This window comes from Lepidochelys kempii, chromosome 10 (genome assembly GCF_965140285.1).
Source record: "Lepidochelys kempii isolate rLepKem1 chromosome 10, rLepKem1.hap1, whole genome shotgun sequence".
Lineage (NCBI taxonomy): Eukaryota > Metazoa > Chordata > Testudines > Cheloniidae > Lepidochelys > Lepidochelys kempii.
Window position 1 is genome coordinate 11827045 of NC_136389.1, and position 25482 is coordinate 11852526.

Genomic DNA, 25482 nt, shown 5'->3' on the forward strand with positions numbered 1-25482 from the left:
CCCCCCGTTCCACAAGTAATCCAGCAGCCACATTTACACAAGCTTAAACATGATTGGAGTGCAGTTCTTATTTCCTTAGTCTGAATGTTTCCTGGAAAATGCCTTTGAATGAAACTTCCAAGCTTTAAACACTCACTAACCAGAAGAATAAAACTAGTGAGCCAGAGGTGGATGGTAGTGGGAAGCCTTCAGCAGTGTCCAGAAGCTCAGCATGCCACTTGTTCTCGGACTACTGGGAAGTGTGTGTTCTAATCTTCCTAACAAAATATAGCTCCTGAACCTCACCTAGGGTGAGGGAAAAGGGCATCTTCTATATGAACCTTGGTTAATAAGCATCTGCTGATTTGGAAGGCTGTTCACCACCCCCAAATCAATTTCTCCCTACTCCTTGCCTTCTCCTAACCATAACAGAGGAGCTCCTTGTCATCAGAAAAATCTTGTTGAGGTCTCCTTCCCTGGGCTCTAGAGCAGATATGTGAGCTGCTGGTGATGGACTGCCTCCAGCACTGAGTCTACCACAAATCTTCAGTGCTCCTTCTCTCAGCAGAGACACAATAAAGAGGAGCTAGGGAGTAGCATGCACTTGACAGCAGTAATCTCCCGCTCACCACTGATGAGCAGAGATCTCTCAAACTCTGATTTTGCACTTCTAGGTCTTTTGATCGGAACATCTTAGTCTGGTTATTATCCCTAATTTACAGATGGGGAGGTTAATTTAAATCACAGCAAGGTAGCAGAGCCAATAGACCATCTCAGTTCACATTCAACTTTATTTCCTTTCCAAAACAGGCAACCCTGCCTCTAAATGAATGACATTATCTCCTTTAGAAAGTTAAAAACAAATAAAAAAAATGTACTCTGAACAGTAGGAAATGGAGAAGTTGTTTTCATCAAAGAAAGTGAATGTTACAACTTTATTCTGCCCCACCACATCAAAATTGAACAAGATTGTCATCTCACTATTGCCCCAGTTTCCCGAGTTCACCACTTTTTTAGAGCCTTAATGACCATACTGTATTTAGAATATGCAGCTGTTCTTTCAGGGACACTCACTGGTCTTTCTTCAATTGCGACTGGTTCCTTTGCATCATTCCAATAGATGCAAGTGCGGTCTCCTGACTCAAAGATCACACTGTATTGATCCCTACAGTCTGGGTCCTCCAACCAGTAGCGAAGATTCCCCTAAAAGAAGAAGTCAGGAGTTAAGGAAGCAAATTCCTAAAAATACCATATTCATGCTCCAGGATGAAAATTCTACTTTATGAACACATGATAAAAAACCAAAGATAATTACAAGCCACAAGTTATTTAACTACAGATTTCAGAAATTTAATTCTTTAGCTATTTTGGCTTAAACTTTGGAAAAATACATTAGCAATTTGAAATATCAGGACCTCATTTCCCTCTTTGCCCAAGAACTATGGCAAGTTCTTTGGATGAGCTGCAGCTCTCCATGAGGGGGAAGATAACAATTCCTAAACAGTAGTAGCGGTCACTATGAAAGCAACATAGCTTTGTTCTGTATTTTTTGTATGAATGCCACAGCAGTAAGGAGTTTTAGAATATGGAATATTTTTATTCAAAGCTTCATATAACATATCCCTTTCATCTTACAAACAAAACAAAACATACCAAGTCTTTAAATGGCTGTTTCTCTGGGATGTCCCATTCTTCACTGATTGTCATGTATCTAGAAGAGTGATTTGATCAGTTAAACATATTGCAGATGCCTTTGATCAGAAGTAGGCTACAACATGGCCTTTAGGAATAAAAAAAGAGAGAACATGATGGCTACACTCACTTGTCAAAATCCGTGAAAAGGTTGACTCTGAAAGTGTGCTGCTTGTCCAACTTGTATCCATCTGCATTTTTCACAGCATCCAGTGCATGTGCTGGGGACATGTACTCCAGGAAAATATACCTTAGTTAAATGAGATAAATATGATTACTCAGTAGCAACCTGCCTGTAGTCAGCATTAGCCATACAGTGGGTGAACTAACTGAAAAGCTGGTACTCAATCCAGAAGGCAAGACTGAAGAAGTTGCAATTTCTACCACTGAATCCATAGAGGAGAAGGCAATTAATCTCCACTTTGCTCATGGAAGTATTTTTCTTAATCATACATACATGACTTGGAACACATTTTTCCCTGCCTTCTTGAAACTGGGTGGAACAGATTATGAAGGCAAATTCACACACAGCAGAATTGCAATAAGTGCTACCATCAGGTGGATGGGTAAGCAGCTCTTCCCAACAGAAAGGCAGGACATGTTTGAGAAGCAAGCAAAATCAGCATGCTACATAAAGCTTTTCATTTGTAAGTTCTGGGCCCTCAAAACACAACTACTACTCCACCAATGTTCCCTCTACTTTTTTATATCCATGTGCGGAATTAATTTTGTCATGTGCACCAATACAGAGGTGATGTGTGGTGGAGATAGTGCCGAGGGGTTCAGAGTGCGGGAGGGGGCTCAGGGCTAGGGCAGAGGGTTGGGGTGCGGGCTCCAGGGTGGGACCGGGAATGAGGAGTTTGGGGTGCAGGCTGCCACAGGGCCAGGGGAGAGGTGCCTCTCCCTGGCCATGCACACCTCCTACGTCTCTCTCCTCTCCAGTCCAGGCCCCTGTGGCTGCATGGCCCTTGACAGCCTGCTGTGCAGCCACGCAGTTTACAGGGAATTTTGCTCTCCACTTAAACCAAACTCTTCCTCTCCAAGTGGAGTCCAGTCTGTAACTTAGCAGAAGCCAGAATTCACGGTACATTGGACCTAGGACCTAATAATGTCCCACAGAAAATGATTTTTCAAGGTACCTGGATTTGTTTTGTAAAGTTTATCCTGACTGAGCTGAAGGCCCTCCAGCCCACAGGAATTATTCCAGTGCTACAACTCCAGGAAGCATATACTGAATAATTTGACAACCGATTACTTGCTCTCTACATTCTCGGATCTGCCATATTGGGTCTCCAAACCCCAAGGAGAAATATGCTACTCTCCAACCACCTTAACAATCTCATTCAGCTGAAAACTGGGACAGTGATAATCAGGAGAAAATGCCACCACCCAAAATCTGTAAATACCTTCCCCCCAAGACCAAGACGTTTGTTACCCATTTGTTCAACATGGCTACATTTATTCTCCTGTACGGCTATAGTCTAGGAAACAGTTAAGCCCTTCAGTTGCCTGAGGATCTTGTGTCTATATCACTGAGATAGCATGCCAAAGTGCCTCTATGGACGTCATCCTATTCTGTTATGTCAGGGTCAGACATTTGTGGGCTAAAATTCTATTAGCATTCAAAGGATTAACCTCAGCAATGTTTGAATCCCATTTCCAGCAGGAGTTCTCATTACTCACCCCTTTGTCTTCCCATCTGCTTCTGGGTAAAATTCATTGGTAATTTTCCCAAACTTGGAAAAGATTTTGTGAATAACATTCTTCAGTTTCTCAAGACGGTCTGGTCCAACTTGGGGAACATTATCCACTAGAATTACTGAATCAATTCCATCTGCCTCCTGTGGCTGGTCTTTTAGCACATCACCAAGTAATTCTGCAAAAAGAAAGAGGGAGAAAAACTCAGCACCAATCTCTGGAGTAAATGGGGAAGGGAGGAAAGAGATGAGAATTCAATAGCTATTTTACCTACAACCTTCTCAAACACCTTTAAAGAGTTCAGGAGTAACTGAAAGCTGTATGGAACACTGAGCTTGACTGAGTTTACTAAAACGAGGCCAAAATGTTCCCCCTTCCCTCCCACACCATTTTAACAGAGGTGTAATCTACTAGGACATGCTTAATATAGGGCACAATTTTCTGAAGATCACAGATGCTAGCTTGACATGACAGACCACCTTCCATTGTCTGTTTCTCTAGGAAAGATCTCAACACTTTATATTTAAAGACATTTGAAACCTCAGCAGCCTACAACTAGAGGAGTTAAATCTTGTCCTAAAAGTCCCCCAAATTGCTTATGAATCAGAGCACTACAACAGTTACCTACAAACCCACACTGAACTAAATGCGGACATCAAGAAAGAATTTTGACATCACCTTTCCTCCCACATCAAAAAAGCCTTAGCACGATTCTCCATTGGAAGCCCTGTATGTTGTAGCATCACTGTAATTATAGTTGGGAAGTCATGATCATTCTAAGCCTTTAATTAGAACTTTGAAGATGATGCATTGGAGGCAAGAGATCGTATGTCCATATCCCTCCCTCTCCTCAGATTTCTGCCAAGGAGGGTTCACAACAGAACGTGGCCAGCAGCAGCCTTTCAGCACTGTGGTGACAGGAAGGGATGGGAACTGCTTGGGGGGGGGAAGGGGGAGGGAGGAGAGGGTGTGGAAAGGGAAGAATTGGCCCATGTCTTTGCAGAGCTCATCCCTCCCCCCCCACTGCAGGTTGGGCTGGAAATTGCTTACCCTCCCTACTTCAGCACTTATCTGAGGGGTAGAGAGGCTCCCCTGTGCTGGTGCTCCAGGCGGCTTTGGTACATGCAGGGTTCGACTCCTCTTGGGCAGCTCCCTGGGCACTGGCCCAGTCAGAGGCAGTGGGGGACAAAGAAACCTGCCAGGCAGGCTGCAGGTGTGCCAAACATTCCTGCCAGGGGCTGGTAGGGGGCAAAAGGGCAAAGCAAGGAGAGGACAGCGAGGAGAGGAGCATGTAAAGGGCAGACGGGTGGGCAACAGAGGTGACATGCGGGGTGGTCACGTGACCACCCCAACCATTAAATTATCCCCCCATTATTGACAGGTACAAGTTGCCTATGGAAGTAAGGTTGCCAACTTTCTAATCGCACAAAACCGAACACATTAGCCCTGCCCTTCCTGAGGCCCCACCCACACTCACTACATTTCCCCTCCCTCAGTGCTTGCTCTCCCCCACTCTCACTAAGTTTCACTGGGTTGGGGCAACAGGGTGGGGTGCTGGAGGGGGTAAGGGCTCTGAAGTGGGGCTGGGCATGAGGGGTTTGGGGTGCCTGAGGAGGTTCCAGGCTGGGGCCGAGGGATTTGGAGTTCTGGAGGAGGTTGGGCTCTGGGCTCAGGCTCTGGACTGGAGCTGGGGATGAGGGGCTTGGGGTGCAGAAGGGGGCTCCAGGCTGGGGAGTGGGGCTGAGGGATTCGGAGTGCAGGACGGAGCTGCGGGTTGAGGCAGGGGTTTGGGGTGAAGAAGGGGGTGAGGGCTCTGGGGTGGGGCCAGGGATGAGGGGTTTGGGATGCAGAAGGGAGCTCTGGGTTTGGGGGGGGCAGGGCTGGGGCATGGGGTTGGGACATGGGCTTACCTCAGGCAGCTCCTGGTCAGCGGCGTACTGGGACTAAGGCAGGCTGCTTGCCTGCCCTGGCGCCATCTGCACTGTACCGCAGAAGTGACCAGCAGGTCCAGCGCCTAGGCGGGGGGAGGAGGCACTCCACACCCCAGCTTCCACTGGCCAGACTGTGGATCCCCGTGGCCCCTCCACCGCCTAGGAGCGGTTGCTTCTGGGGCGCAGCCCAGTGCCAGGACAGGTAGGGACTAGCCTGCCTTAGCCCCACAACACCGCCGACTGGACTTTTAATGCCCCGGTCAGTGGTGCTGACCAGAGCTGCCAGGGTCCCTTTTCAACTGGGTGTTCCAGTCGAAAACCTGACACCTGGTCACCCTATATGGAAGTGGGGAAAATTTGTTAAGCCATTTTAAGCACGAGGCAACTGAACGTATCTTCTCAACCCTCTTGACATTCTGACAGGTCATCCGTATCCTGCAAACCCTCCTAGCCCATCTCCTACAACACCCTTTACATTGCCTGAGAAAAAGTTTAGCTGGTAGGATGGTACAGTGAGCCTGTGTTTCAAGTTTCTATTTGGAAAAGGAAGTTAAAACCAAAATAGTCTTACTCTAATATTATGGTTGAGGTTTTACATATACAGAACTCAGGAAATTCAGAAGTATAGTTCCTACAGAATCATGGCATGGACACAACAAATTTAGTTCTCACTAGGAAGACAGTGGTAGTTCAAGCTGTAACTGAACTTCTATTCTAATCCTCCATTTTCACACACATATATTAAGGCATAAACATTATGTATGTGCAATGTATCCAAGGTACAATTGCTCTGGGAACCATAACTTTCACATGCACATAAGTCACAGAACCTCAACAACACCACTGCATTCATGTAGTTTTTCCATTTCATAGAATACAGGTCAGATTTCTGGGTAGTGTCTAGTAACAGCCCCCCCCACCTGCCCTCCACCGCCCAAGATGGGAAATTGACAGACTCCAAACTAATCCCCCCAAACAAATCCCCCAGTACTAAGACATGCACTGACATCAGATCCATTAATCAAAATGACATAGAAACAAGGACTAAGTGCCACTTTATATCTGCTTTATGTAGCAAAGCCCAAGATTTATAACCAGTGCATCCCATTACCTTGTTATACTATAAGACTGAAAAAATATCTCCTTCAGTTTTACCAAGGCTTCTAGTTATGCTATCTGACTGAGTGGAACAAAGTCTACTGACAAAAAGGCTAAATAGGGGCAGAAAAAAGATCTGGAGACAACAACAGAGCAGAAATAATTCTGACAATCCTGGTTCCTTCAGATACTCAAATAATTATCTGAATTCAATCAATTTATGCCTGTAATTTCCAAAAAAGATGAATCATTGCAAAAACACTACTAAAATATAGCTAATACAGAAGAGAGATAGGTGTCATTTCACTTCTGAACTGCAATTTAAAGATGCAGTCTGGAGAGTCAGACTGTGTAGACAGCATTCAGAAATCAGGAAGATTTAATAAGCATCATGAAAACACCTAAATACCAGAAAACATGACAAGGTGTTGGAAGTGCTTAAAGCTTTAACCACCAGTTTTTGCCAGCTGTCTAGTAACTGACGTGATCAGAATTTTTGAATTATTTACCCAGAGGCTGAAACTGGGAAAGAAAAGACGACAGTGTTGGGAAATATCTGGCATTGATAAATGCTTACTCAATTTCAACCAACCAGAAAACAGAATATTAGACCTTGTGTTATTTTTAATTTAGTGAATATACAATTACGTTGTCTGTTAAGCCTGCTATAGTTTGTTCCAAACTGTTCGGTTTTATGCATAAAACATTACCAAGATTACACAGGATTGACAGTTACTATACAGATTTTGGCAAAATGTGTTAGCACCACAGTATTATTATAAATGAAGGATAGATAAATGCAAAGTGGTTTTTGCTTTGTTTTTTTGCTTCTTTATGATGCAAGCGGTCTATAAACTCAGATTCCAAGGCCAGAAGGGATCATTGTGATCATCTAGTATAATATGATATGTATGTATAATATGATATAGTATAATATGTATAATACAGGACACAGAACTACCCCCAAAATAATTCCTAGAGCATATCTTTTCGAAAAACATTCAATCTGGATTCAAAATTCGCCAGTGATTGGTAAATTGTTCCAATGGTAAAGTACCCTCCCTGTCAAAAATGTATACATTGTTTTCAATCTGAATTTGTCTAGCTTCAATTTACACCACTGGATTATATAATATCTTTCTTTCTCTGTCAGACTGAAGAGCCCATTATTAAATATTTGTTCCACATGCAGCTACTTATAGACCAACCAAGTAACCCCCTAACCTTCCCTTTGTTAGATTGAGTTCTTTGAATCTATTTAATTTATCACTAAAAGGCATATTTCCTCATTCATTAATCATTTTTGTGGCTTTTCTCAGAATGCTCACCAATTTATCAACACCCTTCTTGAACTGTGGGCACCTGAACCAGACAGTATTCCTGAAGCAGTCACACCAGTGCCAAATACAGAGATAAAATAACCCCTCTAGTCCTACTTGACACTCCTGTTTAGCCATTCCAGGATCACATTAACTCTTTTTGACCACAGTGCAGTCCTGGAGGAATTCTGCACTACTGCACATGTGCAGAATTCACGTCCCTCCGCAGAATTTCTTGCTTCCCCATCACGTTCTGTGGGGAAGTGAAAGGAAAGCCATACGGGGTTGGGGGCAAGTCTAGGGATGCCCGGGTGCATAGTTTTTTGGGGGGGAAATTGCCCCCCAAATAGAGGCAAGGCATGGCAAGGGGGAGAGAGAAGAAAGATATCATGCGGGGTCATGGGCCACTGCTCCGGCCATTTCTGTGAGCGCAGAGCTGCCTCGCTGAAGGAGTGTGTGGCACAGCTCTGCTAACTCTGCAGCTGGATGCCACCTCCTGGGTCCATGCTCCCCTTCTGTGTGCTGGGAGCCATCCTGTTTTCTGTACAAAAGTGAGTGCCTGCAGTGGGGCAGGACAAGGGTGGGGGGCAGGGAAAATGGGGGAAGGAGGATGGGACATGGAAGAGAAGGGGAAGGGGAAAGTGGGAGCCCAGCACGCAGCGTCCTCTTGGCAGCAGCTGCTGAGGATCCCCTGTTAAGCAGGCCCATCGAACACCCACACCCCCTGTACCTGGACCACCCCGATGAACCCCCTGCATCTGGACTCCCACCCCACTGAGTCCCAAGCAGCTATATCTGAATCCCCACCCTACCAGCACCTGAACCCCGCCCCCCCAGTCAAGCCCCCTCCTCCCACACATCGACCCCCACCCCCGATGAGTCCCAACCACCTGAACCCCCCCCCAAATGAGCTGGTGTCCAGATCCCATACTGAACTGCCCTCACCCCACACCTGGATCCCAGTGGGCTGAGCCTGCCTGCCCACACGTGGTGCACCTAGAGTAGAGGGGTAGGCTCGGCCCTGGTGCTGCGTTAGGGTCAGGTGCAGCAGGGTCATCTCCCACTTCCATGCAGCCAGTGGCCTGTGCTCCCCCACTGCCATGCTGGAGACTCCACATTTATGTATTGACAAAATCTGTAGAATTTTAAAATATTGTGCACAGAAATTTTATTTTGTTGGCATAGAATTCCCTCTGGCCTAAGTGTCACATTGGGAGCTCATGTTCAGTTGATTATGCCCCATGGACCTCAAATCCTTTTCAGAGTCATTTCTTCCCAGGACAGAGTCCCCCATCCTGTAAGTATGGCCTATATTCTTTGATCCTAGCTGTACACCATTTACATTTAGCTGTATTAAAATGCATATTGTTTGCTTTCACCCGGTCTATCAAGCGATCCAGATGTCACCAGATTCAGAGCACTGTCCTCTTCACTATTTACCACTCCCCAACTTGGGTGTCTTCTGCACACTTCATCAGTGATGATTTTATGTTTTCTTCCATGTCATTGATAAATAAAATCAAAATGTCACTTGGTATCAAAAACAACCATACTGGGTCAGACCAATGGTCCATCCAGCCCAGTATCCTGTAATGATCAAGTGATCCATCCAGTTACCCATTCCCAGCTTCTGGCAAAGAGAGGCTAGGGACACTTCAGAGCATAGTTTTTCATCCCTGCCCACCCTGACTAACAGCCATTGATGGAGCTATCCTCCATGAATTTATCTAGTTCTTTTTTGAACACATCAATCCCTTAAAGAAGTTTAAGTATGCTACATCAAAACTATTACCTTTACCAACCAAATTTATACCTTTTCCTTCCCACAGTTTTTTCAGTCTCTCCCTCTCCCCTCAATCAAAAATCCAGGTAGTGTCTTAAATGAAAAACTAGGCTATTTGAAAGCCAGAAAAACGAGGACATCATAAGAGCCAACAGAACAAAAATTATGTAGTTGATTCCTTGTTAACGCAGGGTTGCCCCAATTATAGCTACCAGTGGAAGATAAGAGATTAATGCAATTCATTTCCAGCTGAATTAAAAAACAAAACAAAACTAATTTTGGATAAAGAATGCATTTGTTAAAAGGTTGGACGCATATGTCCCCTTCAATTCAGGTATTAGACAGAGGTCACAAAACCACCCTGAGACTCTGCAGAGGTCCTCCAGTGGAACCTGGGAAGATTAGACAACATTAAAATAGGTAACCTTTAAAAAAAAAACCTTTTTTAAAAAAAACAAACAATCTACTATACAAGTAACAAGTAGGATAAGTGAGGAAAGGTTAGAAAGCAACCGCACCTCCTCCCTTCCATTTTGTTGTCTTTGCACACTTGACAGCAGTATGCATAGTCTAGGTCACTGTTTCTGCTGAACAGTCAGTTTCTCCTGTTTGTTTCTTTTCTCTGTTTTTAAAATGCCAACACATTCAAAATACAAATATGACAGTAAAACCATAAAACATGACCGTAAAATCTGCCAGAAGGAATCACAGCATAGGTGAACTACATTAAAACTATTTCTAAATAATTGTTGAAACCAACTCCAAGCAAGTTGATAGTACCTATTTAAAAATGACAGACCATACATTTAACAAATTTCAGGATCTCTCAAATGTGAGTACTACCCATATTGCTATACGTGTCAGAAACCTGGACCCTGCTACAGGCAGACTTAGAGCCGCTAGAGCCATTCTATACAGGCTAAGTAAATTCTGAGTAAAAAGTGGTTTGACTTTCTGCAAAATGTCACAATCTCACAAAGCCCTGGCCTTTCTTCAGTCACTCATTATATCCAAAAGTGGCATTACATGCTTTTCAGCCATGTCATTGGGATGAACAAAAGCATCCCAGCACACTGTGCGCTCTCCAGTTTCGAATGACACGAGAAGGGCTGCACACGCTGACCCTACCTGGCATTGCCTGTAGTGCCACCCCAGAGACAACAGTCTTTAGTAGGCTGTGCACTGTGTCAGTTAGAGTGACCACGGGTGATGGCATCACACTCGGCACTGTATAGCAAATTTCCCAGATCTTAATCCTATGACTGAATGAATTTCTGGGGCAACATGTAGGATGGGGTGGGCAAACTTTTTGGCCCGAGGGCCACATCTGGGTGGGGAAGTTGCATGCAGGGCCATGAATATAGGGCTGGGGCAGGAGTGCAGGAGGGCATGCAGGGTATGAGAGGGTGTGTGTGTGTGCAGGAAGGGGCTCAGGGCAAGGAGCTGGGGTGCAGGAGGAGTACAGGGTGTATGAGGGGGCTCAGGGCAGGAGGTTGGGGTGCAGGGAGGGGTGTGGCAGGGAACTCGGCAGGGTGTTGGGGTGTAGGAGGGATGCGGTGGGGGGGGTTTGGGGTGCAGGCTCCAGCCCAGTGCTGCTGGGCTACGGCAGCCTCCCTGCCCCCAAGCCACTCCAGGAAGCAGCCAGCACCATATGGGGGGGGAGGGGAGAAGGGAAACAGACGACACTGCCCTCACCTGTGGGTACCTCCCTCAAAGCTCCCATTGGCTGCAGTTCCTTGTTCCCGGCCAATGGGAGCGGGGGATGCCTGCAGACAAGAGCAGAGCATGGAGCCCTTCGCCTCTCTTCCAAGGGCCACAGCGACGTGGTGCTGGCCCGCTTCTAGGAGCGGTGCGGGGCCAGCGGCGTCACGGGGGTGGCAATCCCACAGGCCAGATCCGAAGCCCCGACAGGCCGGATCTGGCTTGCGGGCCATAGTTTGCCCACCCCTGATGTAAGGGAACATATCAGTGTTCACAATGCTAATAAGAAGAGGAAGAGAAACAGTAAGTCACAAGTCTCTTTTCAAGTCACTACATGGTAGGCCCTTAGGATCTTTAAATTTTGCTCCATCTTGTCCCAGTAAGTTATTTATGTGGTCTTATTCTACTGATAGCCCACAGCTGACACAGAAGCATGTTTAGCAGTTAATTTCTCCTCACATAAGGGTCTGGGGCAGTGACCATCTTTTTGTTGTGCTTCTGCAATGCATAGTACAGTGGGGTCTTGGTCCACGACTAGGGCTCCTAAACACCATCATCACCAGTTTGAATACTACTTGCTTTTAAGGTAGTATCTACATTAAGAAAGTGACTGCTGTAACGCTGACAATGGCGATCAGCAACAGGTGCCAAAACTGATTTAACTGCTATTGAGTGAAATCAAGACCACCATGCACTGACTCGCAAATCACATTTTCTGCAGTGGTGTTGTAAACTAGGTGAACCGATTTTCATTACCTCTTTGCCACTGGTTCAGGACAAACTGATGTAGATGACAGGTGTCAGAAAGAAATTAATTTTGTAGTGCATACAGGGCTCTCAAGATGCACATCCAGAGTTTGCAACACCATTCTCCTAGTAGCCAAGACAGCAAAATACATGAAAGACATAGAAGTGTAATCACTCTTCTCTGGGATTTAGGTGTTGGTAGTTTAGTTTGTAAATGCAATAGACACTTTAGGCCCCAGAGTGAAAGAAGGAATTTTGAAATCTCTGCAGGGACATGACAGCTAACCAGAGAGGATAAATTTTAATCAAACACCAATATGTTATTTAAAGTATTTTTCCTTGCCATAGCAAGAATTAAAAAGATTTTCATATATAACAGATAGAAATGGAAGCATTTCCAACAAGTAGTGACAAACCAAAGGCCAAAGAAGAGAAACTCCACTGAGAAGAAATGCAAGACATGTTTATGATCAGACAGAACCACTGATGGTATAAGGAAATGTCACAGTTAAGATTTCTGAATGTCTTAAAGTCTTTTGCATAATCAAGTTTCCAGACATCTAGACAGACTGAGTAATGCATATTTAAACTTGTTTTCTGTAGATTCTCCCTGCTGTACTATATACACAAACACAGCTTTATCTGGATTGAATTAGGGTTGTACTGAAGGAAAGACCTACCAGACCAGGTTCCTTGGCCTGCTCCCCTCATGCTGCTCCAGGCTAGCAATAGCTCAGAGTGCACAGAGTTAGTATAGCCAGCATGTATACTCTACCCTATAGTGCAGACAATCATGTCTGGAATGGAGGGGTGTTGTGCTCCTGGTATCTTCAAGAGGCAGATGGTCCCTTGGGGACCATTACCAACTGATTTAAACTAGGGCAAGCATGATACTTGACATAGCAGAGGATTTGGTCCACTGCAAAGTAAAAGAAATTAACTTAACTCACCAGCACAGTCACAATCAGTGAAGGGTCAGTGGATCAGAGTGGAGAGGGCAGGAACTAAAGATATTACAGAAAAAAAAAGCTAATCTTTCCAATGGCTTTCCACAAGCACAAGATTATTCTTAGTGCAATGACTGAGATGGACATATTACTTCCTTTTTCCTTCAAAAACAGATTCTCAAGAGAAAGAGAGAACAGTTGAAGCAGCAGTGAGCAAAGATGGAAAAGTCAGGCTAGCTGGTGAACCAGCAAGAATTACATTAAAATCTTGTAACCAGGTTACTTATATGACATTCCCTAAACACCAGAAAGAGTTTAGCCCTTAACAATGAAGTGGAAAGGGAGAGCCTACCTGGTTCTGGAATGGAATGAAGAGAAAAATTAACACAGTCATTCCAAACTCAGCACAGGGTACCTATATACTCCACAATTTAAAAAACTCACAGCAGTTTACTCAGGCTCACATGGCTTGGGCTAAGGAGCTGTTCAACCACCTCACAGGATCCTAGAGCCCAGGCTCCAGCAGGAATGTCTATATCCCAATTAAAAAGCTCCTTAGCCCAAGTCAGCAGGCAAGGACCAGCCAAGGGTATCTAACAGCAGTGTAGAGATACCTAAAGGGCCTCTCCCAAGATGGGGGAAAAAACCTGACCAAGCAGTTTTTACCATGTCTGCTTTAACCACTGCACAAGTTTAGAAAAAAACATACAAATAAGTTTCTTAGCCTAAAGCAATTTTTGTACAGTTTTAGAGTTTAACTGTTCTAATGTAGTAAAGTAACATCTCACTGCCCCGCAATATACACACTGTATATGCATTGTTTACTAGTAGAAATAACTGATTTTTACTTAATTTATATGCAAATCAGATTTTAAAATCAGAGGATCTTTTCAGTTCTGACACCGCACTTAGACATTATGAGAGCCTATAATTACTGTCTGTTTCAATACAGTAAATACAGGTACAGCACAACATTGCTTATAAGATTCCATTGTGTGCAAGTTTAGCTGGTTTATCAAGGTCTCACTACAGTAAAGAAATGGTTTTGGAGTAGTTTCACCACCCCACCCCACAACCACAACACAACAAATTATATGCATTTCTAGATAATTACACACGATAGCATTCAACTATATTTTCCATGTAGCTACACATCTTGGGTTCACTAGTAGTAAATAAAATGCTCTTCAGCTATTGCATTCTGAAGATCACATAAGAGCAATCCTATCCACTCACTGATGGAATGACCCCTCCCTACCATTCTCAAAACTTTTCACTCCGTAGACCTTGAGGAGAGGTGTTTGATGGGCTGGTTTGAAAATCCATATGCTAGATAATCCAAAATAACTAAAGGATGAGATCTGGGAACAATCAAGTGAATTACATCATTGTCCTGGGCTGGCAAATATGCAAATGCTTTCAAATGTTAGTGGGTTTAAGAATGAAAAGCCATTAAGTTTACCAAATACTTTATGGTACATTAATATGAAAGGTACTTAAGAGGTTTGGTTTAATAGGTTTTATATTATAATAAAAACACTGCTTTTAACAAACTTACCGTTTAAGTTAAGTGTACTTGGAATACAGCAGTACTAATATAGAAGAGACTCTCTACTGCTCTCACGTGCACAGACGCCATCTGCTAACATTATGAGCCCTTCATGGCAGAGACTCTATCCCCACTGTGCATTTGTTTGCATAACAGAGTGAGGACCCTATTCTGAAAAGGATTCTGAAGCAGCTGCTGTAATAGAAACACCACATACGAACAGCGTGGCTGGCATGTGCGGGATGGAAGAGACGCCTGCTCTGGGACCCCTGGTGCAAATGCCAAGGAACGCTACACAGCGCGCAGCAGATCACAGGGGCTTGCGAGAGCCGCAGCTCGAGCGGCTCTCCCTCCCCACGGTGCAAGCGGACCAGCGGCAGCGCCGCGGGGTGGCACCGCCTGGCAAGGGGGGCGGGAGCCTGGGGGGGTCTTGAGGCCACGAGCCTCCCCTGCACCGCTGGCGGCTCACCAGCTAGTCACCAGGGGGACCAGGATGCAGGGCCCCTATGGAGCCGCTTCAGCGGGGTCCCAGCCCGGCTCTTCTCAGCGAGCCGGGCCTAGAGATGCCCGTCAGGCCGCCCGCCTCCCTCACGCGGCGCCGGGGACAGGGCGGACGGGAATCCGGAGCCCAGCGCAGCACGGCCTAGTCGGCGGACGCTACGCCCCCACCCACCGTGATGCCCAGGCGGGCACCCAAGGCCCCGGTCTCTGACGGCTCCACAGACCCGTGGGCCCCGCAGCTCGCCCCTTCCCGCCTGTCCAGGTTTGCGCCGCTCCGGCCGCCTCTGGAGGCCCCCCCCCCGCCACGCCCCGCGCCTGGAGGCCCGGCCTGACCAGGCCTCGGCCCCCGGCGGCCCAGCCACACAGCCCCGGCCCCCGCACCTTCCTCGCTGATGTCGTCCACGAAGTCCTCGGGGTCGCTGAAGGAGACGTCGTCCTCGGGCTCCTCCGCGGGCTCGGCTTCCTCCCGCTCCTCGGCCGCGGCCTCCGCCTTCTCCTCGGGGGTCTGCGGGCCGGGCGGCTCCTCCGGGCGGGCGCCGGCCTCCTCAGCGGCGGGCGGCGTCTCCTGCGACGCGGGCGATGGCGGCGCCGGCTGCTCCTCCTGGGAGCCGGGCGATGGCGGCGCCGGCGAAGACGCTTCCTCCCGCTGGGGGGGCCCGTCCGGCTGCTCGGGCTCGTCCCCGGACCCCTCGGCTCCGGCCGCCGCGGGCGCCTGGCTCTCCTCCGTCTCCTGCATGGGGAGGGGGTCGCTGCTGGGCCCGCCGCGCTCACTCAGGCTCTCCGGGGAAAGGCAGGGGGGAGGGGAGTCTCCGACGGCTAGGCCATGTGCGCGAGACCCGGCGGGCATGGCGAAGCAGAACACACCAACTCCTAGTGTGTGGGGGGAGGGTGGGGTGTAATTTTTCACCCAGTACCTTCCTCTCGCCACGCGCTCTATAATCACCTGGCCTTCTTCTCCATCCCGCTCCCTACAGCGCCGATGGCGACTTCAATCCCTACCTCCCCTCAAAACCAATTCTCCCTTCTTCATACACCAGTTTGGTTTAGTCCAACATGGCAGCCCTCGTCAGCAGCACTAGGTGAGGCCTGACTGAACCATCTTGGAAGGTGGAAAAGGGAGAGATACCGAATACACCTCCCTGTATAGATTAAAAATAAAATGCACCCAGGGTATCTGCTATTGTAATGTATTTAAGATAAGGGGGTAAAATGATAAAACGGTATAATAATAGGATAATATATCCCTGGTACCCCTACAAATGTTGTATAATGGACATAGCCAACGCGTGGACGCTACCAACGCCAATCGAAGGGAGGGTAGCACATGATCATGGGCGGTACTAGGAGAAGACACAGCAAACATTTTAGGAGACTATTTAAACCCCCAGTAAAAAGGGGTCACATTTAGGATGGTACGGTCCAACAAAGGTCGCCACATCAGCGCTCTCTCTCTCCCCTTCACGTGGTTGGAAGAACACTTCCTAGGGAGGTTCTGGGCGCTGGGAATAGGGACGTGTGACCGCCATGACACTAGAGGCAAAGTATGAGCCTGAAGTGACTCTAGTGTACTCCTGATCACTCTCCTTACAGTGTGTATGGTAACACCCATTGCTTCATGTTCTCTGTGTACAGAGACAGGTTTCAGAGTAACAGCCCTGTTAGTCTGTATTCGCAAAAAGAAAAGGAGTACTTGTGGCACCTTAGAGACTAACCAATTTATTTGAGCATGAGCTTTCCTGAGCTACAGCTCACTTCATCGGATGCATACCGTGGAAACTGCAGCAGACTTTATATACACACAGAGAATATGAATATTTTCTATAGTTTCATATAGTTTTCAATAGTTTCATATTCTCTGTGTGTATATAAAGTCTGCTGCAGTTTCCATGGTATGCATCCGATGAAGTGAGCTGTAGCTCACGAAAGCTCATGCTCAAATAAATTGGTTAGTCTCTAAGGTGCCACAAGTACTCCTTTTCATTTAGGAGAAGAAACTTGAGGGGGAAAAGTCAGGAAATCCAGATTTGTTATTTTGCAAACTAGTCACAGGATGTCACTCTAACTCCTCTCAAATCTAGCTAACTTAGTGTACTGTATTTATCTGGCTGTTACATATTCTCCCCTGGGCCCTGATCCTCAATGGTATTTAGGCATCTAAATAACTTTGAGAATCTAGGACCTGAAGCTCTTAAAGAAGGAAATTTAGAATGGGCTATTTTTATGCAATGAGGGATGCAATAATAGATTTTTTTCAGTAAAATTATTGTTGATTTGCATATCAGGATCTTGACTTAGTTTGCAGCAACATTAAGGTGCTGGGGATGGAGCAGAGCTACCTTCAGACTAACCAGTTTTCCTTTTGTTACCACTCAGATTAAACACATGACCTTTCTCCCCTCTCTTTGCCTCTACAGTCCCCCTTCATTTGCAATAACTTTCAGCTTCTCTTCTCTTTTATTTCTTTCCCTTTCTATAGAAACTGCTTCTCTGCCCGTATGCCAACTGTTTTTCACTGCTTTTTCAGTGTGACTCTTCCCATCCTTAATCAGCAGTTTCAGGATTGGGTGGGTGTGACAGAATGTACCTGTGTCCACACCCTACACACTGTTGTACTAATCTTGGTATAAAGCAGGGGCGGGCAAACTTTTTGGTCTGAGGGCCACATCGGGTTTCCAAAATTGTATAGAGGGCCAGTTAGGGGAGGCGGGGTCTCCCCAAACAGCCAGGTGTGGTCTGGCCCCCACCTCCTATCTGACCCCCCTGCTTCTCACCCCCTGAGGGCTCCCCTGGGACTCCTGCCCCATCCAACCCCCCCCGTTCCCTGTCCCCTGACAGCACCCCCGGGACTCCTGCCCCATCCACCGCCCCTGTTCCCCACCCTGACCCCCCGACCTCTAACCGCACCCCTGAACTCCCCTGCCCTCTACCCACCCCCTCGCTCCCCCCTTACCACGCTGCCTGGAGCACCGGTGGCTGGCGGCTCTACAGCTGCGCTGCCCAGAGCACCGGGTCAGGCCATGGCTTTGCAACTGCACTGCCCAGCCACCCAGAGCGCAACGCGGCGTGGCATGCTGAGGCTGCGGGGGAGGGGGAACAGCAGGGGAGGGGCCGGGGGCAAGCCTCCCAGGCCAGGAGCTCAGGGGCTGGGCAGGAGGGTCCCGCGGGTCGTAGTTTGCCCACCTCTGGTATAAAGCATGTCTTGTGAGGTATCATCTGAAAACTCATAATTTGCTGGTCCATATTGTCCTATTAAAATATGTGTGGCAACATTGTATGTGAAGTCATAAGATTTCCCTGTATAATGTTATTAATGTGTTCCAAACCTGGCAAATAGGTCTGTCTCAAACAAAGGAACTTGTGCTCTGCTTAATTTGCATTTAAGTAGTAAACAGCATGATCAATCAGGAAGGGTAGACAAAGAAACCTCAAAAAGGTGAGGAAAAGCAGCAGGAAACATCCTTCTCCATAGACCGTCTGTGTCTTGAATCTCTGCCGGAAATGTTTTCCAAGATGGGGACTGACACTACAAAAAGAAGGAACAAACACCCCATGCACCCTCCCTCTCTCTTTCTGTCCATTGATTCACTGCACCAGAACGGACAAAGAAAGCAGCCATTGAACTGCAGAAGGGGTCCTGACCTAAGAAGTTTAGTCAATAAGACTGTTGAGAACATGTGGTCAGAAAACTTTGCTTTGAATTTAACATAGTTTGTTAAGTTGGGCACCAGTTGCATTTTATCTTTATTTTTTTAACCATTTCTGACTTTTATTCCTCATTATTTGTAGTCCTTTAAAGCCTATATCTTTGTACTTAATAAACTTGTTTTATCTAATGCAGTGTGTTTAAACCAAAGTGTTTTGGAAACTCTGTTTGGAGCGTCAAGTATGTGCATATTATTTCTATAAAGGCAATAACAGACTATATACAAACTTTAATTGTCCAGGAGAGGGCTGGGCAGTACAGGACATACATTTCTGGGGGAGGAAAGGGGGAAATCTAAGACTAAGAGTGAGTTGGGGTCACCCTGCAGCATAACTAAGATTGGTATGAGCCAAAGTATGGCTGGCTATCTGCAGCACACACAGAGACATAGCTGGGAGTAACTTGCCGGCTGGAAGCTGTTTGTGAGCAGTCCAGACTGGGCTAAAGCAGCAAAGCATTGTAAAGGGCACCCAGGTTAGAGAGCAGGGATGACACAGCTACTCATTAGTCTGGACTGTAGACTGGTATGTTACAGTGGGGCAGTTTCTAAGGCCCAAGGTTTTAAGTACTGACAGTTAAGGCTGACCCTGTAAACTCTCTACAGGAAAACGTAAGTAAATACCCACTATGTTTGCAGCGCTGAGCCCATTGGCCCCTGCCATCTCCATGGTGCAAATGACCCAATTTTTTTCCCCTCTCTCTAGTAATTTTTATTATTTATATTACACTAGTGCCTAGAGGCGTCCTATCCACCAGTCCATGTTGCCTCTTATTGTGTTTATCGTAAAAGTGAAGCGTCAATGGCTTATGCTAAAGAAGACCTTTAAAACCCTATTCAAATACCATTTCTGCAGTTGGGTTACGTTTTTCCACAATATTTTTCTGCACGACTCCACCTATAGTGTGCAAAAGCAATTCTAAGTGAAAAATGTCATATTCATATTGGGGCATAATAATAGTTTTTGAAGATAAGTACAATCCAATCCAAGACGTATGGCTAAATGAGAACAAGTAGATTCTGCTGTGCATTTTGTTTACAAATTATATATCTACACAGAAAAGAGCATAGGGCCTGATTTTTAGAAGTGCTGAACATTCACCATTCCCTCCTCCCTTCCTGTCTACAAAAAGTACAAATGACCCAGCGGTTCTGATGTCCTCAAGAAAAGGGCTGATCAGCTTCATGATAGTCCTACTGGTTTGCTAAAATGGAGTATCTGTGCTGTATTGTTTTAATTGAATAGTCAGTTTTACTCTGTTTCCTAATCTGTTGGGGGAGCACAACATAAGAAGTGCTAGGGCAAGAAGGAGAAGGAAAAGGAGAATCTTTGGGTCATTCACATCTTTTGGGTGGGGAAGCAGCATGAAAAAAATTCAAGGGAGAGTGGCATGCTCATGATTACCGAGGTCTACAAGTCTCACTTTGTAAAGTAACTTTCTGTGTCTTAGTTTCCCTATGTAATAATGGGGATACTAATTACCTATCGTGCCGAAGTAAAATGAAGCTTAATTAGTGAATGTATGTACAGTGGTTTGTAAATTGAAAGTGAAAAGTAGTATTGTATTGTAGGCTGGTAGTATTGTAATGAGAAGATTCACAATTCATAAACATTTAAATTTTACATTCCCTCTGCTTTCTTTGCTGTGTTTAAAAAAAAAACCATTATGCAATATGTCTTATTTATTTATATTAGAATCAGCCATATAGTTCCAGATTGAGAAAGATCTGTTGGTAAAATAAGATGTGAGTTATGCATGTCTGAAATCCTCATCTGATGTACCTTTAGAAAATACATCTGTAGGACAAGCTTTCTTATTTTTGAATGCTTTATGATGCATAAAGGAAATCCAGGTTTTGGAAATGGCCCAACTTGATCATCATACACATTGTAAGGAGAGTGATCACTTTAGATAAGCTATTACCAGCAGGAGAGCGGGGTGGGAGGAGGTATTGTTTCATGGTCTCTGTGTATATAATGTCTTCTGCAGTTTCCATGGTATGCATCCCATGAAGTGAGCTGTAGCTCACAAAAGCTCATGCTCAAATAAATTGGTTAGTCTCTAAGGTGCCACAAGTACTCCTTTTCTTTTTGCGGATACATGCTAACAGGGCTGTTACTCTGAAGCCGATTAAGTGACTGTCGTGGAGACAGAAAGACGTTGGGCTTTCAGGCGGACACGACAACATGAAAGAAAAGGAGTACTTGTGGCACCTTAGAGACTAACCAATTTATTTGAGCATGAGCTTTTGTGAGCTACAGCTCACTTCATCGGATGCATACCGTGGAAACTGCAGCAGACTTTATATATACACAGAGAATATGAAACAATACCTCCTCCCACTCCACTGTCCTGCTGGTAATAGCTTATCTAAAGTGATCATCAGGTGAGCCATTTCCAGCACAAATCCAGGTTTTCTCACCCCCCACCCCCCCACACAAATTCACTCTCCTGCTGGTGATAGCCCATCCAAAGTGACAACTCTTTACACAATGTGCATGATAATCAAGTTGGGCTATTTCCTGCACAAATCCAGGTTTTCTCACATTCCCCCCACCCCCATACACACACAAACTCACTCTCCTGCTGGTAATAGCTCATCCAAACTGACCACTCTCCAAGTTTAAATCTAAGTTAAACCAGAACATCTGGGGGGGGGGGGGTAGGAAAAAACAAGAGGAAACAGGCTACCTTGCATAATGACTTAGCCACTCCCAGTCTCTATTTAAGCCTAAATTAATAGTATCTAATTTGCAAATGAATTCCAATTCAGCAGTTTCTCGCTGGAGTCTGGATTTGAAGTTTTTTTGTTTTAAGATAGCGACCTTCATGTCTGTGATTGCGTGACCAGAGAGATTGAAGTGTTCTCCGACTGGTTTATGAATGTTATAATTCTTGACATCTGATTTGTGTCCATTTATTCTTTTACGTAGAGACTGTCCAGTTTGACCAATGTACATGGCAGAGGGGCATTGCTGGCACATGATGGCATATATCACATTGGTGGATGTGCAGGTGAACGATCCTCTGATAGTGTGGCTGATGTTATTAGGCCCTGTGATGGTGTCCCCTGAATAGATATGTGGGCACAGTTGGCAACGGGCTTTGTTGCAAGGATAAGTTCCTGGGTTAGTGGTTCTGTTGTGTGGTATGTGGTTGTTGGTGAGTATTTGCTTCAGGTTGCGGGGCTGTCTGTAGGCAAGGACTGGCCTTGCCAGTGAGAGTGCTGGGTCATCCTTTAGGATAGGTTGTAGATCCTTAATAATGCGTTGGAGGGGTTTTAGTTGGGGGCTGAAGGTGACGGCTAGTGGTGCTCTGTTATTTTCTTTATTAGGCCTGTCCTGAAACTGCTGAATTGGAATTCATTTGCAAATTGGATACTATTAATTTAGGCTTAAATAGAGACTGGGAGTGGCTAAGTCATTATGCAAGGTAGCCTGTTTCCTCTTGTTTTTTCCTACCCCCCCCCCAGATGTTCTGGTTTAACTTGGATTTAAACTTGGAGAGTGGTCAGTTTGGATGAGCTATTACCAGCAGGAGAGTGAGTTTGTGTGTGTATGGGGGTGGGGGGAATGTGAGAAAACCTGGATTTGTGCAAGAAATGGCCCAACTTGATTATCATGCACGTTGTGTAAAGAGTTGTCACTTTGGATGGGCTATCACCAGCAGGAGAGTGAATTTGTGTGGGGGGGTGGAGGGTGAGAAAACCTGGATTTGTGCTGGAAATGGCCCACCTGATGATCACTTTAGATAAGCTATTACCAGCAGGACAGTGGGGTGGGAGGAGGTATTGGTTCATGATCTCTGTGTGTATATAATGTCTGCTGCAGTTTCCACGATATGCATCCCATGAAGTGAGCTGTAGCTCACGAAAGCTCATGCTCAAATAAATTGGTTAGTCTCTAAGGTGCCACAAGTCCTCCTTTTCTTTTTGCGGACACAGACTAACACGGCTGCTACTCTGAAACCTGACAACATGAAAGTGACTCTGCCGCCTCCCTCATGTCCCTCCTCGCTCTTTCTTCCCCTCTCTGCTCCACTTCATGTGGCCCCGCTCCCTCCCCGCATGGGGTTCCCATCCGCCCCTCCCCGTGTCTCCTCCCCACCGGGTGGCCCATCTCCCCCTCTGCGCCCCTTCACGTCTCAGCCTACGAGGCCCGGGAGCCCCGGACGCCTCCCCTCAGCCCGGCCCCGGGCAGGCCGGGCGAGTCGGACTCTCCAGCCCCCGGCTCCGCCCTCTGAGGGGCGGGCGCGGAGCAGGAAGGGGAGGGCGGCGGCGGGGATCCCGGGCTCACATGACCGCTGGCGAGATGGACGGGGAGGTGCCCGCAGGCTCGGGCGGAGCCGCCACCGGTACGGAACGGGGCGTAGGGGGGCTGCGAGGGCTGCTTCGCCTCGGGAGCTGGGGCAGTGTCCTCCCCCGCAAGCGCGCCGGGCGGGGTGTCGGGGCCCGTCTCCCGCACCACCCAAGGGAGCCGGGCGGGGTGTCAGGGTCTCTCTCTTCCTCCCCTGTAACCACGGGGCCGGGGGCAGGACGGGGGGTATGTGTCAGGGCTGTGTCTTCCCCCCTCCCCCCCCAGGGGCCGGGCGCAGGAGGAGGGGGTGTCAGGGCTGTGTCTTCCCCCCTCCCTCCCAGGGGCCGGGCGCAGGAGGGGGGGTATGTGTCAGGGCTGTGTCTTCCCCCCTCCCCCCCCAGGGGCCGGGCGCAGGAGGAGGGGGTGTCAGGGCTGTGTCTTCCCCCCTCCCTCCCAGGGGCCGGGCGCAGGAGGGGGGGTATGTGTCAGGGCTGTGTCTTCCCCCCTCCCCCCCCAGGGGCCGGGCGCAGGAGGAGGGGGTGTCAGGGCTGTGTCTTCCCCCCTCCCTCCCAGGGGCCGGGCGCAGGAGGGGGGGTATGTGTCAGGGCTGTGTCTTCCCCCGCCCCCGGGGCCGGGCGCAGGAGGGGGGGTATGTGTCAGGGCTGTGTCTTCCCCCCTCCCCCCCCCAGGGGCCGGGCGCAGGAGGAGGGGGTGTCAGGGCTGTGTCTCTTCCACCCCCCTCCCGGGACCGGGCGCAGGAGGGGGGGTATGTGTCAGGGCTGTGTCTTCCCCCCCCCCAGGGGCCGGGCGCAGGAGGAGGGGGTGTCAGGGCTGTGTCTCTTCCCCCCCCCTCCCGGGGCCGGGCGCAGGAGGAGGCGGTGTCAGGGCTGTGTCTTCCCCCCTCCCCCCCTAGGGGCCGGGCGCAGGAGGGGGGGTATGTGTCAGGGCTGTGTCTCCCCCCCCCCCCCGGGGCCGGGCGCAGGAGGGGGGGTATGTGTCAGGGCTGTGTCTTCCCCCCTCCCTCCCAGGGGCCGGGCGCAGGAGGGGGGGTATGTGTCAGGGTCTCTCTCCCCTCCCCCCCCCCGCAGGGGCCGGGCGCAGGAGGAGGGGGTGTCAGGGCTGTGTCTTCCCCCCTCCCTCCCAGGGGCCGGGCGCAGGAGGGGGGGTATGTGTCAGGGTCTCTCTCCCCTCCCCCCCCGCCCCCCCAGGGGCCGGGCGCAGGAGGGGGTGTCAGGGCTGTGTCTTCCCACATCCCCCCCAGGGGCTGGGCGCAGGAGGGGGGTATGTGTCAGGGTCTCTCTCCCCTCCCCCCCACCAGGGGCCGGGTGCAGGAGGAGGCGGTATCTTCCCCCCTCCCCCCCCCAGGGGCCGGGTGCAGGAGGAGGGGGTGTCAGGGCTGTGTCTCCCCCCCCCCCAGGGGCCGGGTGCAGAAGGAGGGGGTGTCAGGGCTGTGTCTTCCCCCCTCCCCCCCCAGGGGCCGGGTGCAGGAGGAGGGGGTGTCAGGGCTGTGTCTTCCCCCCTCCCCCCCCAGGGGCCGGGTGCAGGAGGAGGGGGTGTCAGGGCTGTGTCTTCCCCCCTCCCCCCCCAGGGGCCGGGTGCAGGAGGAGGGGGTGTCAGGGCTGTGTCTTCCCCCCTCCCCCCCCAGGGGCCGGGTGCAGGAGGAGGGGGTGTCAGGGCTGTGTCTTCCCCCCTCCCCCCCCAGGGGCCGGGCGCAGGAGGAGGGGGTGTCAGGGCTGTGTCTGCTCCCCTCCCCCACCTAAGGAAGCCGGGTGGGGGGGGGTCGGGGTCTGTCTCCCCCCCCCAACCCAAGGGAGCTGGGTGCAGGAGGCAGGGGTGTCGGTGCTGTCTCTTCCTTCTCTCCACCAACTGGGAGATGGACATAGGAGGTGGCAGGATTCAGGGCTGTCTCTTTCTCTTTCAGTTGAACTGGGGGTGTCAGGGATTCCTTGCTCCTCTCGGCCTCCCCAAATAAGTTAGGCAGGGGAAGGTGTTTGTCAGGGCTGCCTTCTCCCTTGCCCTCACCCCTGAAAAAATGCTGAGAAGGAGGCATGTCAGAGCTGCCTCCCCTCTCTGGACAGCTGGGCTGGGGCCATGTGATGGCATGTACCAGGGCTGCCCCACTCCACCCATTTCCAAAGAAGACTTCACGCTCACAGTGTTGGTCTGCAGAGATGCCTTGGCCAGTCCCATTTCCCAGGGACGAGATGTATTGATGTGCCCTCCCCATATCTTGGCGATGACCAAGCCACAAAGAGGCAAACTGACTTGCCCAGTGACTCTGTGGATCATGGGGTCTGTTAGGACCTGGCTTACTGGACTAGTCTTTCCAAGGTTTTGACCTCAGGCATGAGTTGGGTCCATTCTCATCTTGTGCTTAGCTTGCCTCCTTGTGTAGGGAGAGAGCTGGTAGTGAACTCATGTATCGTGGCTGAGGTTGGGGCCTGCCTGTAAGGGAAGCTGTTACCACTGGAGGGTAGAGAGGGCTAATGGATTGCAAAGTCGAGTGGTTTTTATACTGAATGAATCGTGAACAAGACCA

The 25482-nt window shown here is 48.5% G+C and overlaps 2 protein-coding genes across 2 annotated transcripts in view; one reads left to right on the forward strand and one right to left on the reverse strand.

The window, feature by feature from the left end:
* Positions 1-15989, reverse strand: part of EIF3B (eukaryotic translation initiation factor 3 subunit B) — a 34076-nt gene extending 18087 nt beyond the window's left edge. Inside the window, exons 1-5 of the mRNA XM_073361985.2 lie at positions 15327-15989; positions 3355-3547; positions 1802-1921; positions 1633-1690; positions 1054-1182 (exon numbers count right to left, since the gene is read on the reverse strand). Coding sequence (XP_073218086.1) covers positions 1054-1182; positions 1633-1690; positions 1802-1921; positions 3355-3547; positions 15327-15792 — 966 coding nt within the window. The 5' untranslated portion in view covers positions 15793-15989. The remainder of the gene's footprint in view (positions 1-1053; positions 1183-1632; positions 1691-1801; positions 1922-3354; positions 3548-15326) is intronic.
* A 6635-nt stretch (positions 15990-22624) lies between these two features.
* The window catches only part of SNX8 (sorting nexin 8), a 32171-nt gene continuing 29313 nt past the window's right edge, over positions 22625-25482 (forward strand). Inside the window, 4 exon segments of the mRNA XM_073361995.2 lie at positions 22625-22656; positions 22658-22838; positions 22841-22881; positions 22883-23001. Of these exon segments, the coding sequence (XP_073218096.1) occupies positions 22625-22656; positions 22658-22838; positions 22841-22881; positions 22883-23001 (373 nt within the window).